This window comes from Cannabis sativa, chromosome 3 (assembly GCF_029168945.1).
Source record: "Cannabis sativa cultivar Pink pepper isolate KNU-18-1 chromosome 3, ASM2916894v1, whole genome shotgun sequence".
NCBI classification, from domain to species: domain Eukaryota; kingdom Viridiplantae; phylum Streptophyta; class Magnoliopsida; order Rosales; family Cannabaceae; genus Cannabis; species Cannabis sativa.
In genome coordinates, this window is record NC_083603.1 from 34,873,071 (window position 1) to 34,889,704 (window position 16,634).

Below are 16,634 nucleotides of genomic sequence, written 5' to 3' on the forward strand. Positions count from 1 at the left end.
AGCTTCTATAGATTTCTATTGGAAAGAAAATGCATCAGCATCTCATGCTTGTATTAGAGTAAGTAATTTCCAAGTATACCACAAGCCATAGGTTTAGATAAACTCAAACCTATAATACTAGGAACAGGAAGTTTTGTTAAGTCCATTGAATAGACTTATGAACGAAAATTTCCTTTCATGTCCTTGTAATAGAAAACTTTATGTTACTCCATGTGAATGGATCAAACCATAGTTCTATTGGCTTTCTTTTTAGTTTCTTATCTTGACAATCCATTACTTGTTTAAACTCACAATGGATTTTAATCACTAGTGTCTTCCAAGTTATAAGAAGGTGAGTTCCTAGAAACTCTCCCACTACAACAAGGTACCGTGAACTATGTCAAAGAAAACTAAATGGTATAGACCTCTTCAGTTGTGTTAAGACAACAGAGGAAGTGGGATCATCTTGTAAAATAAGATGATAGAACACTTTTGGAATCAAGAAAAAAATATCTCCTTTATTTGCTACTTTATTTTCAGACTTAGTCATTTTCTTAGAAAAGTAGTGTTTGTTTAAACAAACACTTTCTTGTCTAATGACTCTGGGATGCTCCACCCCTAATCACTTAGAATAGCTAACAAACATGCAAACCAGGGTTAGCAGTTCTAGCTTTTCTTAAGATTTCGATTAGGTCATCCATGAATCTAGTAATGATGTACATTAAGTATACAACCATTACATCATTCTGAAATTTCCATATAAGGATTTAGGCAACGACTAGTAACTAATCATCAATATGCAACTCGAAATTCATGATCTTTGAACTGCATATCTACTACCTTTTTCTCCACCCCTATCAGTTCGCAAGATCTTTAACCACTTACCTTCACCTTCGCTAGAAATTCATGAAATTTTTCAAACATTTCAAATTTCTTTTGCATAAGGTAAAATCTAGAGTGATCGTTTTAAGAATACAACGAAAACTCATATCCACCCCTGAATGTACATCCATCTGCGAATGAGATGAAATTACTTTCAGTGGATATAGGCATATTAACTCTTTGCAGAGAATGATCTTGTCAAAACCACTATGAACAAGATACAAATGCCTTAGATTTATAAAATATGTGGTTGTATCTTTTGATGACTTAAGTTTAGTTACATCAAAGAGTTCTTAGAATAGTGCAAGTGGATTCTGGTCACAGAATACTAAACTCATACAGTTTAAATCCATTGATAGAAAATGGTTATGAAACACTTGTGAAAGTGTAACTGTATAATTAGTAATTCTTTCTTGGACCACCACTACTAATCTAACTCTATGATTTGCCTATACAAGTAGGAGATATGTAAGATTGAGGATTTATATCATTTTGGGATAGAATTCCGGGAATATAATCATATGCGTCATCTAATTTCTAAAGAGAAATTAAGACTTTATATGATTTATAGACCATTCATCCAATGATATGTCTTTAAGCTAATTCGAAATAAATAAGCTAAGAGGAATTAGGATAATTTCGTTTTAAATAAGAATCCAACGATGCTCCGATTAGCGAGAGTCAAAGTAATCTTATTTATATAATCTTCTTGTTTCATATTGTAAAACACTAGTCTAGGGTGTCATCAATTGATGAACAGCTAGATGTTGCATATACAATATTTATCTTTCGAGATCTAACACTATTATGTTAGTCTAATGGTGAAAATCCATTAGGGATTTATCTCATTAGAAAAACAAATCAAGTTAGACCAACAATGAAGATTCGAAATTAAACTACAATTTAATAACAGAAAATAACATGGTTCAATACAAATTCATACACAATTCAGAAATTATCAAGCACATAGCAAGTAGGAGTGACAAGTGAAAATACTAAAACATACAATCCTAAATAATTTCCAAGGTTTTCAACAAACTGATATCAGTGTCCCGTTTAGGCGAGAGTCAAAGCTATCATTCATTGAATAGAGTTGTCAGCTCATCTAAAATGTCAAACATTCTAGCAACCTTTTATTCGATCAAGATGTGAATCCGCGTTGTCCCGTTTAGGCGAGAGTCAAGGCTATTCTATCTTATGAGCTTCCACCATTGTTTCATATTCTTGCAAGTCTTATACAGTCGCCACCATTAGGGTGGTCATAAACTATATAAAAAAAACTTACAAGATTACTTATCTTTCCAGATGAAACGGTGCTAACTTGCTAATGAACGTTCCTCCATTAGGGAGGATTACTCACTAAAACAATAGCTATGTAAAACCAACAATGGAGATCGAATATCCTTATAATAAAGAAGCTCATTATTTAATGAAGGGTTGTATTTTCTTCTAATATTTATTTTAATCCATTTATTTTAAATATATATTTAGTTAATTAAAATTTCCAATTTAGAATGAAAAATTCCAAATATAAATTTTAATTTAATATTTATAAATTATACTGAGATGAATTATTTCCATCTTAGTAATAATTTCCATAAATATTTAGAAAATTATTCAATTTAAGTTGTTTCAAAATTAATTTGAATTAATTTACAACTCAAATTTAATTTTCTATAAATATATATTGCATTTCGAAAAATGCTTTAAAATAAAATAAAATAAATCCTCGAAAATTACTCTAATTTTATGTTGGCCCAAAATTAATAAAATTAATTTTCAACAAAAAATATAATTTCCCTATTTAATTAAATATCTAAGAAAAATTTCAAATTTTTAAGTGTCATGATTAAAAAATCAACTTAAATATTAATTTTCTATTTAATTAAATACACTAGAAAAATACTTCAAGCAAAACAGATAATATCTATCTAGACTTTCATGGACTAATTAATCCAATTTCTAATTATAATATATTTTAGTTCATTTATTTTAATTAACCATTAAATGAAAAAGTCATTGATTTAAGTTGGTCCAAAATTAAATAAATAATTTTCAACTTTAATCTATTTTTCAAATAAAATTCGAAATTTCTACATTAAAGAAATGTAATTTCAAAATTTTAGGAAATGATTAATAAAATAAAATAAAATATATTCTGAAAATTATTCAAACTTAACTTATTCTGAAAAAAGATTCCAAACCTAAAATAATTTTCAACTTTAATTAAATAACATGAAAATAACAATATTAAAGTATCATGATGAAAATCAACTTAGATATTGAAATTTTCAATTTAATTAAATGTATTAAATTCAAGAAATAAATAATTAAGTAAAGAGGAAACTTAATTATTAATTCTAGTTTAATACTAGGAAAATATTCTAAACTTAGATTGTACAAAAATTAATTAGGAAACAATTAATTTCACAATCTATGATATTTTCCTATTTAATATTAGAAATAATAACTAGTACTAGAAATAACTGTCTAGAATATATCATTAACTAAGTGTTTTTCTAAAATTAACTTTAAAATATTACATGAAAAATAAATTTCATATATTTTAAAAGTTAATTATGTTGCTAATTCAATTTTAATTAGGTTAGACTAATATAATTAACCTAATACAATTATTTAAATAAGGCAAATGGGCCTTCACAATTGGGGTAGTACATGTGAGGGGGAGCTGGGTTCAGTATGTCGTACCCACTTCTATGGCCCCCAGCTCTCACACAAGGCCCAAAAGAGAGGAATTTAACCTTAAAATAAACAATTGTTATTCATTGAATAAACCCAAATCTAATTGGGCCTAAATAAATTTCCTTATGTCAAAATTTATTTTAGCAACCTAGTCCATTTACTTAGTAAAAACTTAAATGGGCTCCCTATATGTATCTAAGCCCAAAAGCAAACATATAGGCTCACACAGGTCAAATGATTTGGATGGACCCTATCATGTTACTAGGTTTACACAGATGAAAGAAGTACAAATTTTACCTGTTACAAATTATTTATAAGATCTATCGCCAATTGAACTATGATTAAAATCAGATCATTAGACCATGATCTGTCACCAAGTTAATCATAGCAATTTAGATCAAATAAATAATAGGTTTGTTAAAAAGTTTTGAATAAACAATATAAATAAACAAACAATGTCCATGTAACAGATGTGAATCAAGATATTAATATAATTAAATTATTATTCTTAAAATAACCAAATAAAGGAAACTAATTTTAAAATATCTAGGTTTATTTGAATCAAATTAAATATCTAATAAGATCAATGATTTGAAAGGAAAGAATCTTCAATATCACTTTCAGATCTTATAATTTAATAAAATAAACCAATTTTAAAATAGATTTGGTTAGATAATCATTATTTTAGGAATAAAATAATAAATGAATAATAATTACCATAATTATATGTCAAAATATCTCAAATTAAGCAATATTCAAATCTCTACAAAAATATCTATGTTATTTAAATATTTAAGATATGATTTATAAATTTCTAATAAGGAAAAAATGATATATATATATAGAAAAAATATCATTTTTATACTTTTAATCTATAAATAATTAAATATTTAACAAAATAACAAATTTTTGAATTTGAAAACATTATGGTAAGAATATCTATAAAAATATCTATGTTAATTTCAAATTTATTAATTATTTAATTTGTCATATAAGATAATTTTAATATAATATTTTAAATAAAAAGACAAAGCTATCTTTTAATTTAAAATATCTTAAATATCAAAATATCTAATCTTATAATTAAATAATAAATAAATATTAAAGAACTTAACAAATTTTTAAATCTGACCTAGGAAATATTTAAAAATTGGAAACAATCCAAAATAGAAAATATTTAAAATTGGAAAGAATTCCAAATTGAAAATATTTAAAATTGGAAACATTTCAATTTAGAAATATTTTAAATTGGAAAAATAAATTTTGGGAAACAATCCCATGAAAAATTGGATTTTTGGGAAAAAAAACCTCAAAAATTCGCAATTTGTGGGGAACTGATAGGCTTCATGGAGCAACCATGATTTCCAATCTTCCAAAATTCATATCTTTCTCAATTTTTATCGGAATCGAGTTCCGTAAAAACAAAATTGCTTAATTTTTTTAGAAGGAATCCAAATAAAATATTTTCAAAAATTGAAAAAATAAATATCATGGAAAAATTTCGTACAACATTAACATTCATCAAACAACACATAAACCAACATGAAACCATCCAAATCAACACAGAACATATCAATCATCGTTTTAATTCATATTACATGAAAGTAAATCATTACCATGGCTCTGGTACCAGTTGTTGGAAATTATTTTGCCAGGATCTACATTTACTAACAAGTATGTTGGATTAACAACCTAATATGAATTCTAAAACAATGAAAATAAACACATATAAAGTTAGAAAACCTTACAGTGGGTGCAGCGGAATAATATGACTCCTTCCGTTCAGATCTCTAGCCCTTGATTCCTTTTTGTAGCAGAGCATCACCAAGATCTGAACCTGGATCTTCTTTTCTCCTCCTTTGATGCAGAAATTCCATAGTCTTCCATACTATGATTGAGATACCACTTGATGTGTGTGGGCACTACTCATCTCACAAGGATTTCGAAATTTCTCTCTATTTTTCTCTCTTAATTTCGTGACTTTTCATCCATACAAGAGAAGAGAGCAAGGTTCTTTTATATAGGGAAAAAGGAGAGCACAACTTTCCAAATAAAATAGTTTCCTTAATTACTGTGTAATCAATTAACTGCCTTATTTAGTGTGATCCACCACTTTCCTATTATAGCTAGGCTTTGATTAGCAATTACATGGCAATTAAAAAATAAAAATATTAATTGGGAAACACAAAGGAGTGCTCGGCCATAGAGGGAAATGGACCTCACTTAGATTTTGCAGTTTCCTCAATTTTATTTCTATTTTTCCAAAAATGCCATTTTTCCAATTCTAATCATTTAAATGCAAAAACTAATTATTTAATAACTAAAATAGATTATTAAATAATATTGTCATTTAAAATAATTATTAATTAGACATACAAAGTCTGTTAATTAATAATTAAACCTAGAAACCCTTTTCTTTACGATTTCATCCTTAAACTGTGAGAATTCATAAAGTAGACATAGTCTAACTTTTAGAATTATAATTGATTAATTAAAATCAATTAACTGAGTCTTACAAGCAGTATGGTCTCAACTAGTATGGGGACCATGGGTCTATATAACCGAGCTTCCAATAAGTCGAACCGAATTTACCAAGTAAATTCCCTAACTTATTAATTCCTCATTGAATCCACAGTTAGAACTTGGAATTGCACTCTCAGTCATATAGAAACGCTCTATATGTTCCATGATATAGACACGTCATTAGTTATCCATTGTTATAACCCTAATGTGATCAATGATCCTCTATATAGATGATTTACACTGTACAGGGATTAAATTACCGTAACACCCTACAATGTATTTTATCCTTAAAACACTTAACCCTGTATAAATGATATTTCACCTAAGTGAAATGAGATCTCCACCATTTGTCTTCGTTTGGTTAAGCTCGAAGGAAATCATCCTTCACTTCTATTTGCCAAATAGAAGCTATAGATTCCATATTTATGTTAGCGCTCCCACTCAATTGCATTACCGTGTTCCCAAAATGTACGTATCACCCTGATACAAAACTAGGCTTAACTAACAAATCAAAGAACACGAGTAACACTCTTGAAATTGAGCCTAACCATATAAGGATTTCGATCATGTGATCTAGGATCAACAGTTGATATTGAATTGAATAGATATTACGGTAAGTTTTAACATATCTAATCAAAGTTCAATATCGGTCCCTTCCGATGTATACTCCATACATCCGATACTGGTAAACTTTGCCAATGTCCTGGAAAGGACATAACACTTTTCCAAGGTGTAAGAATACCTATTGCTGATTATACCATGTCAGTCTAAATCCAGTGTTCTGACAAATCAGGGAATCAACTTTTGAACATACAATAAAGATTATATTCCACTGTGCTGACAACACTATAATCTTTAACCAACTCATATGTTCTGGACTTAAAAAGAATTCATACATTATATACATATAATCATGAAATGAATCATGTGAACCATGCAACATAAAATGTTATTTCTGATCTTTATTAATAAGTAAATCTGATTATATGAAATGAGTTTTATTTAGGGCGTAAAACCCAACACAAACTACTGTTATATATGTGTTATTTGTCGTTATACAGCCATGTTCAAAATTTTTGGGGTCATTCAATTACAACCGTTATGCTGCTGAAATTTCGGTAGAATTTGGATAAAATTTGATATATATATATATATTATGTTCTGTTTTGTTTAGGGTCCACTCGCTCAACCGCCCTCAACACGTGATGCGTCAAAGGGGAAAGCTCCGATGCTTTCTCCACAAGGTCGTGGTGCACGGGAAGATGACTTGTTCACGGAAGAGAAGATGGCGTTGATCCCTAATTCGCTAAAATGGATGATTCATGAATTCTTGAGGCTCAAAGATAAACGTGATATAATCACAATTCTTGTCCCTCGAGGATTCATTGCACCGCGTACCCAGATCACGTTATCTGGAGAGGATTTGCAGCAGGTTGCTACGTGTGACTACATCGGCAACCAGGGAATGTTGTTTGGAATGATGTATACTCTTCTTTAATCTAATTAACCTTATATCAAATTATAGTTAAATTATTATAAGACACTAACAATTTTTTTGGCAGGCACATATGGGAGAGCATCAACGGTCTGAGAAAAATTTTCAAGTTTTACGACCCAGAGCTTCTCATAGTGCATGGGATCAACGATGAAGAAAAGAGTCAGTCTTTTGACGATGCGGCAAGACGATTGGCTAATTGGTTATCATTAATGAACAACAACCACCAAATGTTCTTTATTCCTTGGAATATCGGGTAAACTTTATTAAATTCTTTAGTGCTAATTGTTCATATCTATATTATGTCTTCAAATTATTTTTATACTATCTTACTTATATTCTAATATAATTTTCTAGGATGCATTGGACGCTAGTGGTGGTTACGCCAAGGAAAATTATCCATTTAAACCCTATAAGTGGCCGCCCAATTTCCGAAGTAATAGAACAAATGATCGGAAGGTAATAATTTAATGACTTCTTATGTAACGAATTTAAATTAACTAACGAATTGAAATGCTAATATAATTTTCCCAAACAGGGCATTCATGTATATAGGGAACGCACATGAGTATCTTGGCCCGTGGCAAGGAATTAACCAAGCAAACTGTCCAAGACAACCTAAAAGCCAAGAATGCGGTTTTTATGTTTTGAAATATATCACTGATATCGTCGCACGTGCCAACCCCAGCCGTTACATGCAAGATCAAAAAGCTGTAAGTTTTAATTATTGATTATAGTATATAAATTCTATAATAACAAATATATAATATACATATACATAAACTAATATAAATTTTTAATTTTTTTAACAGTTTGGGGGTAAGAAGCAATACGATCCAAAAACAGAATTGTTACCACTACAGCGAAAGTGGATCGAACAATTGATGGCGGTGATTCACGGTGACGATTGAGGTTGAAAGGTCGAAGAATATTTCTTCATTATGTAATTTTTATAGATTAACTTGTAGTTAGATTTATTAACATATTAATATTTTTAACTAATTTTACATTAGTGTTTGTGTAATATTAATTACTTTTATGAAATTAAATTATGTATTTTACCCAAATTTAAATAATATTTAATTTACATTTTAAAAAATAAATATGTAATTTAAATTAAATAAAATAATATATAAATTAATAATTATATAATTAAAATGTAATTAAAATTATATAATTAAATTAAAAAAAAATGAAAAAAACTGAAATTTGCGTACCTATGGGGTCGGTTGCTACGCCACATATGGCGTCAGTTATTGGCTAGGAACCGACGCCATAGGTACCCCTATGGCGTCGGTTTCCAGCTAATAACCGACGCCATAGGGGTACATATGGCGTCGGTTCATATAAACCCTTTAGCGTCGCTCTGATCAGCGTCGGTAGCGAATTTCGCGAAAACCGACGCTGAAAGGGCTTAAAAACTGCATCTAAAGGGGGTTTTTGTAGTAGTGGTAAATTCTATGCCATGCTAAATATATTGTAATAAAGAATTATGAGCTCAAGGCATAATTAAGTTAGACTCGGTAAATTATGTGTAAGGCATAATTGAGTTTGATAATGATGCGGTCTAGGGTTATTACCCTAGAATTTATATGAAGGTGAGAAAGCGATGATGTACAATAATATTGCTAATGAAGTGAAAGCATGAATCACGGTTATTAATCTTTATAAGTGTTATTTTGAGCATGCAATAATATGTTATATGAGTGATTATTTGGTATGCAAGTTAGGGTTATTACCCTAAGATTTTATATGTTATAATGTATATTGAATGTATGTATATATTGTTGGGTTTTATGACCTAAATAAAACTCATTTCAATATAATCAGATTTACTTATTAATATAGATCAGAAATAACATTTAATGTTGCATGGTTCACATGATTTATTTCATGATTATATGTACATAATGTATAAATTCATCTGAAACCCTTTTCACATACTTGATCCTGTTTATTGTGCCGTCAACATATTGGAAAGTAAACATGACTATGTGAATAAAGTTTCCTAGATTTATAAGACATAGGGTTTTACTGATATGATAATCTACTAAAAAGTTTACTTGCATTTGGAGAAGTGCTTTGTTCTTTCCAGAGCATTGGTTAAAGTAAAGCTCAGGTTGGATGCATGGAGTATGCATCGGAAGGGACCGATATTGAACTTTGACTTAAATTTATTAAACTTACCGTAATATCTATTCAAGTCAATATCGCCTAGTTGATCCTAGATCAAATGATCTTAATCCTGTTATGATTAGGCTCGATCTCGAGAGGCTATTCGTGTTCTTTGATTTGTTAGTTAAGCCTACTTTTAGGTCAGGGTGATACGTACATTTTGGCAACACGGTAGTGCAATTGAGTGGGAGCGCTAACATAAACATGGAATCTATAGCTTCTATCTGGAGAATAGTAAGTAAAGGATGATCTCCTTCGAGCTTGATCAAACGAAAATAAATGGTGGAGATCTCATTTAACATAAGCTGAAATATCATTTATACGGGGTCAAGTGTTTTAAGGATTAAATACAATGTAGGGTGTAACGGTAATCTAGTCCCTTTACAGTGTTGATCATTCATATAGAGGATCATTGATCAAATTAAGATTATAACAATAGATAACTAATGATGTGTCTATATGGTGGAACATATATAGCATTCTATATACTGAGAGTGCAATTCTAAGTTCTATGCGTGGATTCGACGAAGAATTAATAAGTTAGTGAATTTTAGTAATAAATTCTTGATCTACTTATTGGAAGCTCGGTTATATAGACCCATGGTCCCCACACTAGTGGAGATAATATTTCTTGTAAGACTCATATAGTTGGTTTTGATTAATCAATTATAATTCTCAAATTAGACTATGTCTATTTGTGAATTTTTCACTAAGTAAGGGTGAAATTGTAAAGAAAGAGTTTTAGGGGCATATTTGTTAATTATGATACTTTGTATGGTTCAATTAATAAATATGATAAATGACAATATTATTTAATAATTATTTATAGTTATTAAATAGTTAGAATTGACATTTAAATGGTTGAATTAGAAAATTCACATTTTTGAGAAAATCAGATGCAGAAAAGATAAAACTGCAAAATTGCAAAAAGTGAGGCCCAAATCCACTATGCATGGTCGACCACTTTTATAGGGAATTTAAACTGATGTTTTCATTATTTTAATGCGAAATAATTCAAACCTAACCCTAGTGGAATGCTATAAATAGATAGTGAAGGCTTCAGGAAATTTACACTAAATTGCACACTTCTGATTCAGAAAAAACTGAGCCTCTCTCTCTCCCTATCTTTGGCCGAACCCACTCTCTCTCCCTCTTCTTCATTAAATTTTGAAATTGTTAGTGTATGAGTAGTGCCCACACACAGCAAGTGATACCTCAATCATAGTGAGGAAGATTGTGAAGAAAGACTTTCAGCAAGAAAGAGTTTAAGCACTAAAGATTCAGAGAAAGAGATCCAGGTTTAGATATTGATAATGCTCTGCTACAGAAAGGAATCAAGGGCTAGATATCTGAGCGGAAGGAGTCATTATATTCCGCTCCACCCAATGTAAGGTTTCTCAAACTTTATATGTGTTTATTTCATCGTTTTAGAAAGTTCATATTTAGGGTGTTAATCAACATACTTGTGAGTAGATCTAAGATCCTGGTAAAATAATTTCCAACATATATATCAAGAGTTATGTGTATAAGACATAACCTGGTTAGACCCTGTATATATCATCAAGGATAAACCACTAAAAGAACGTAATGTATGAATATGTATATATGAACAGGGTTATGCGAGCAAAGCATAATCAAGTTAGACTCGGTAACTATAACCGACATAAACACTAGTAAGGCCTTACTATAAATGGACGTGTGAGCCTAACACGTGGGTCTATGCTACATAGACATAAATAGAGTGTGAGCGTAACACGTGGGTCTATGCTATATAGACATAAATAGATGTGTGAGCGTAACACGTGGGTCTATGCCACATAGACATATATAGGTGTGTGAGTGTAACACGCAGGTCTATATTGAATATACAAATAGTGCAATAGCACCATTAATTATGTGTTATATATTTATTGTTGACATGGTTATTTATACTGTCTTGCTTGGCTTGGCTCACGGGTGCTCTACTATGCAGGAAAGGGTAAATCAGTCTGTGATGCCATGAGTGCGAGACCTTGGCCATGCTTGTACATGTTTGGGCCACACTAGACCAAGTAGGTTGGGGTCTACCGGTGATGTATTTTGTAACTCCAATTTTGCTGCTTAGGCCGGCTCGTAAAATGAACTTGTAATATTTTTATGACAGTATTTACGAGATCCCAAAACATGTATCTTTTGGTTGTAAAGTTTAAAGTTGTTACAAGTTTAATTTTCATTTTGTTTCAAATAAAGTTTAAATTTCCGGCGCTTATCTTTCTAGTAATCCCTATTTAAGGGATTAGGGTTTCGTAATCCGTTGGTGTAGCTTGTCTAATTTTTAGGGCGTTACAAAATCTATTTTCACAAATTCCATATGTGATGTCAGGGCTAAGAATATAACATTTAAACTTTTTTTCGTCGTTTCTTTCTCTAGAACCATCTAGTAATTGCCAAGTAACACAAAAACGATTTGAACATAAAGAAAAATGAAAGGCGAAAACAATGAAGATTTGACATTAAAACACTAAAGACGATTGACTTTAGGCAAAGTAATACAAAACAAGATCTTCCCATCCTACATAGTCATATACATATAAACAAAAAAAAAATTGAAGACAGACCATCCTAATATAAAATTTAATAAAATAAGTTGGTAAGATATCTAAGAAGATCTGAAAGATGTAAACAAAAAGTTTTTCAAAACTTTTGTGTTACTAGACAGTAGAAAATATTATACAATACATAATTAGAACCACATATGAACAATTTGCCTCCTTATTTTGTTTGATTTACAATCAATGGAAAAGAATAAAGTGACCAACTACAAATTAAAAAAACATTTTGAAGGTAACAATTTTATTAAAGAGTGATTGAGAATACAGAAAAAGTGGATTTGAGTAGGGAAGACAAATTAATTAAAATAATCTACACAGTTCTTCAACTTCAGGAAAGGAGCCATATTTTGATTACCTAGATCATGTATCTGATGGAATTTATTTTATCAGGATCTTAGATCTACTCACAAATATGTTGTTTAACACACTAAATATGAACTTTCTAAAACGATAATTAAATACATATAAAGTTAAGAAAACCTTACATTGGGGGCAGCGGAATAATGTCTCCTTCCACTCATATCTCTAACCATTGTATCCTTTCTGTCGCAGAGTATTATCAAGATCTGAGCCCGAATGTCCTTCTCTTTGTGTGTGATCCTTCACAGTCTTCCAATCTATGATTGAGGTACCACTTGCTGTGTGTGGGCACTACTCTATCACTAAGGCTCGAAATTGTGAAGAGGAAAAGAGAGAGAGGTAGGGTCGGCTACAGAGAGAGAAAGTGGAAGGCTCAGTTTTTCTGAAAAAAAAAAGCAATCTGAAGAAAACTTGTTGAAAACTTATTTTTGACTGAGCCATCACTTTCTATTTATAGGCAACTACTAGGTTTAGGTTAGTAATTATTTGGCATAAAAATAATGAAAATATTAATTGGAAAACCTCACCCAAGTGGTCGGCCATAGGTGTTAATGGACCTTACATGGATTTTGCAGTTTTCACAATTTTTTATTTCTATCTTTTCAAAAACGCCAATTTTCCAATTCTAACAATTTAAATGTCAAAACTAATTATTTAATAACTAAAATATATTATTAAATAATATTATCATTTAATATAATTATTAATCAGACATATAGAGTCTCTTAATTAATAAATAAACCTAGAATCTCTTTTCTTTACAATTTCACCCTTGCTTAGTGAAAATTCATAAATTAGACATAGTCTAACTTTAGAATTTTAATTGATTAATGATAAATCATTTATTGAGTCTTACAAGCAGTATGGTCTCAGCTAGAATGGGGACCATGGATCTATATGCTGAGCTTCCAATAAGTGAACCAAAGTTACTAAGTAAATCCCTACTTATTAATTCCTTGTTGAATCCACTCTTAGAACTTAGAATTGCACTCTCAGACTTATATAGAGCATTCTATATGTTTCACGATATAGATATGCTATCTCATTTAGCCATTGTTATAATCTTAATGTGATCAAAGATCCTTTATATAGATTATTTACATCAAGATGGGATAAGTTTACCGTTTTCACCCCTCAACGTATTTGGCCCTTAAAACACTTAGCTACCTGTAAATGATGTTTTAGTGATCTAAGAAATAGTCACTGAAACAAGAGCTCATCCATTTACTTCTATTTAGCTAAGCTCGAAGGGAATCATCACTTGACTTCTATACACCAGTAGAAGCTATAGATTCCATATTTATGTTCAGCGCTCCCACTTAATCATACTATCATGTTCCCAAAATATATGTATCAACCTGACCCAAAAGTAGGCTTAACTAAAAAATCAAAGAACATGAATAACACTCCTGAGTCGAGCCTAGGCATATCAGGATTTAGATGTTTTTTAATCTAAGATCAACTACTGATATTGACTTGAAAAGATACAACGGTAAGTTTATAATATCTTAACTAAGTTCAATATCGGTCCAGTCCAATGTATACTCCATCCATTCGAAACCAGTATACTTTACCAATGTCCTGGAAAGAACATAACACTTACTCCAAGTGTAAGTACACATCATCGCTGATTATTATATCAGTGTAAATCCAAAACACTAATGAAACAGGGACTTAGTCTTTTGAATTATATAATCACAATCACATTCCACTATGTTAACAATACTGTAATTGTGAATAAATATATGTTCTGGACTTAACAGATTTTGTGTATTATATATATTAAACATATTAAACCATAAGCAGGTAAAATTCATGCAAACATAAATCACTTCAAATTTCTTATATTGATAACTAATCAGATTGTAAAGGGTTTTATTTAGGACACAAAACTCAACAGTATCATCTTATTCTTAATAAGCATAATGCTTTTTTTCATCAAAATAAAGAGATAATTTTATAGATCTACAGTAACTAATAATATACATCTATGTAAAAATATATATAAGAAAACACCTTTAACTATATCATATCACAAGTTATTGTGCACAACAAGTATATGCACAATGCAACAACGACCAACCTAATCAAAGTATATAAATTTTTTTATAAATAATTCTATTTCAAGACTCTAATTAGTCAATGCAATAAATAAACAAATCATCTTTTAAAACTAAATAAAATCATAGCCAAATATCCTACCTAAATCAAATTTTTATCCAAATTCTATATTTAATCAAATAGAGACTGAATCGAGCCTTCAAATCAGCCAAAATCAAACAATAGAGTGAGAAAGAGAGTGAGATGTGTGAGAGAGGGAGAGAGGTGTTATAGAATTAATAAGGCATTTGATGCAGAAAAAAAACCATGAAACTGTTTTTCAATATGAGTTTTCCCATCACTAGGCAAAAAACATGTATATTATCAAAAGCTACATAAACCAATTAATATAACACAATAAACTTTAGATAAATGCCATCAGAGATAAATACAGAAAGCAACACCACCGAAAGCAAATAAAGATCATCATCATAATCAACACAACCAACACTACTACTACAACTAACACAACAGAACATAAATGAGACTATACCAACAGAACAGAAAAGCACACAAGAGAATTCAAAGCTCAAGCAAGGAATCAAGTCTCTTTGAGCTAGGGGTTTACAAAAATTTTGTAAACCGCCCAACCCGAATAACCCGCCCAAACCAAACTGACAAAACCGATAAAAAATACAAACCGACATAACTCGATAAAATTCTAAACCGCCCAATAAGTTAATTGGATGGGTTGAAAATTGACCCAAACCGCCCAATTAAACCGTCCAACCCGATTTAACCCCATTTTTACTTTTTATTTTATTATATATATATATAATATATATTAAAAAAAAAAAGTCCCAAATCCTAAAATTCTTTCTCAACCTCTCAATAAAATTCTTCCTCACATATATTGTGTATTTATGTGGTTAATTTTTATTTTAGTTGAAACTACAAAAAAAAAAAAAACCTCTTATTTCGGTTTGGGTGGGTTAACCCGACCAAACTGCCCAAACCGTCGGTCGGGTTAAGATTTTATTTTTTTTAATTGGGTAGGTTGTATGCAGAATTTTACAAACCGATCTTTACGTTGGGTTAGAAAATATGTAGTATAAACCGACTAAACCGACTGATGTACAGCCCTACTTTGAGCTACCATCAGGTTTGTTATGATCTTTAATTGAACAGAAAAGCCAATTGGGCAATCAAACATAAAGGAAACATATTATAATGAATTAAAACAAGTCTAGTTTGAACCCCAACTGCCGCCGCGCGACAGCACAACCACCGCTGGTAACGTCTAAGACTCTAGTGTTTGATTCCACAAGCACCTCCTCAATGCCAACGCTACCTACTGAAAACCTCCAATCCGTTCCCAAAACCTTCGTCTCCAATTAACTCACATACAACCAGAAAATGAAAGAGAGAGAGAGAGATACTGGTGCAACAACAGTGAAAAGGAAGGGAATAGCTGAAGAGGAATGACACGACAAGGGCTTTACCAAGCTACATTTTGGAGAGATGTTAATTTTCCAGGTAAATAAAACACGGGTTTTTAAGAGATGTTAATTTTCCCATTGTGTAAAGGTAAGGGTAGCCCACAGTAAAATGAAAACTCCATTCCAAAAAATTAAAAATGCATACCAAACATGTGACAGTCAGTATTCCCGTGATCCGTAAGGGGAAATACCGGGTAAGCTGTGCAATCCCACATCGCCTGGGGAAGGTCAAGTGGGATGATTCTGAGGCTGTGTGGGTATGGGACTACAAAGTTGAAGAGAGCTTAAATGGATTGATTGGTACTACCTATATCAACAAGGTGCATCTTGTTTTTCGGTAGCCCATCTCGAAAGAACTCCACAGTTAAGCGTGCTTGACATGGGGCA

At 30.8% G+C, this 16,634-nt stretch overlaps 1 protein-coding gene across 1 annotated transcript; it reads left to right on the plus strand.

Moving 5' to 3' along the window:
* Nucleotides 1-7,480: 7,480 nt before the first annotated feature.
* Nucleotides 7,481-8,045, plus strand: LOC133036034 (uncharacterized). The gene is made up of 3 exons (XM_061112506.1): nt 7,481-7,569; nt 7,650-7,838; nt 7,940-8,045. The coding sequence occupies exons 1-3, from the start codon at nt 7,553-7,555 to the stop codon at nt 8,043-8,045; spliced, it is 312 nt and encodes a 103-aa protein (XP_060968489.1). The 5' UTR covers nt 7,481-7,552.
* The last annotated feature ends 8,589 nt before the right edge of the window (nt 8,046-16,634 follow it).

What these genes read in the sequence shown, in the direction of transcription:
- LOC133036034 (XM_061112506.1), top strand. An exon ending in TTTATTCCTTGGAATATCGG is followed by an intron (nt 7,839 to 7,939) that starts GTAAACTTTATT and finishes ATAATTTTCTAG; the next exon opens with GATGCATTGGACGCTAGTGG.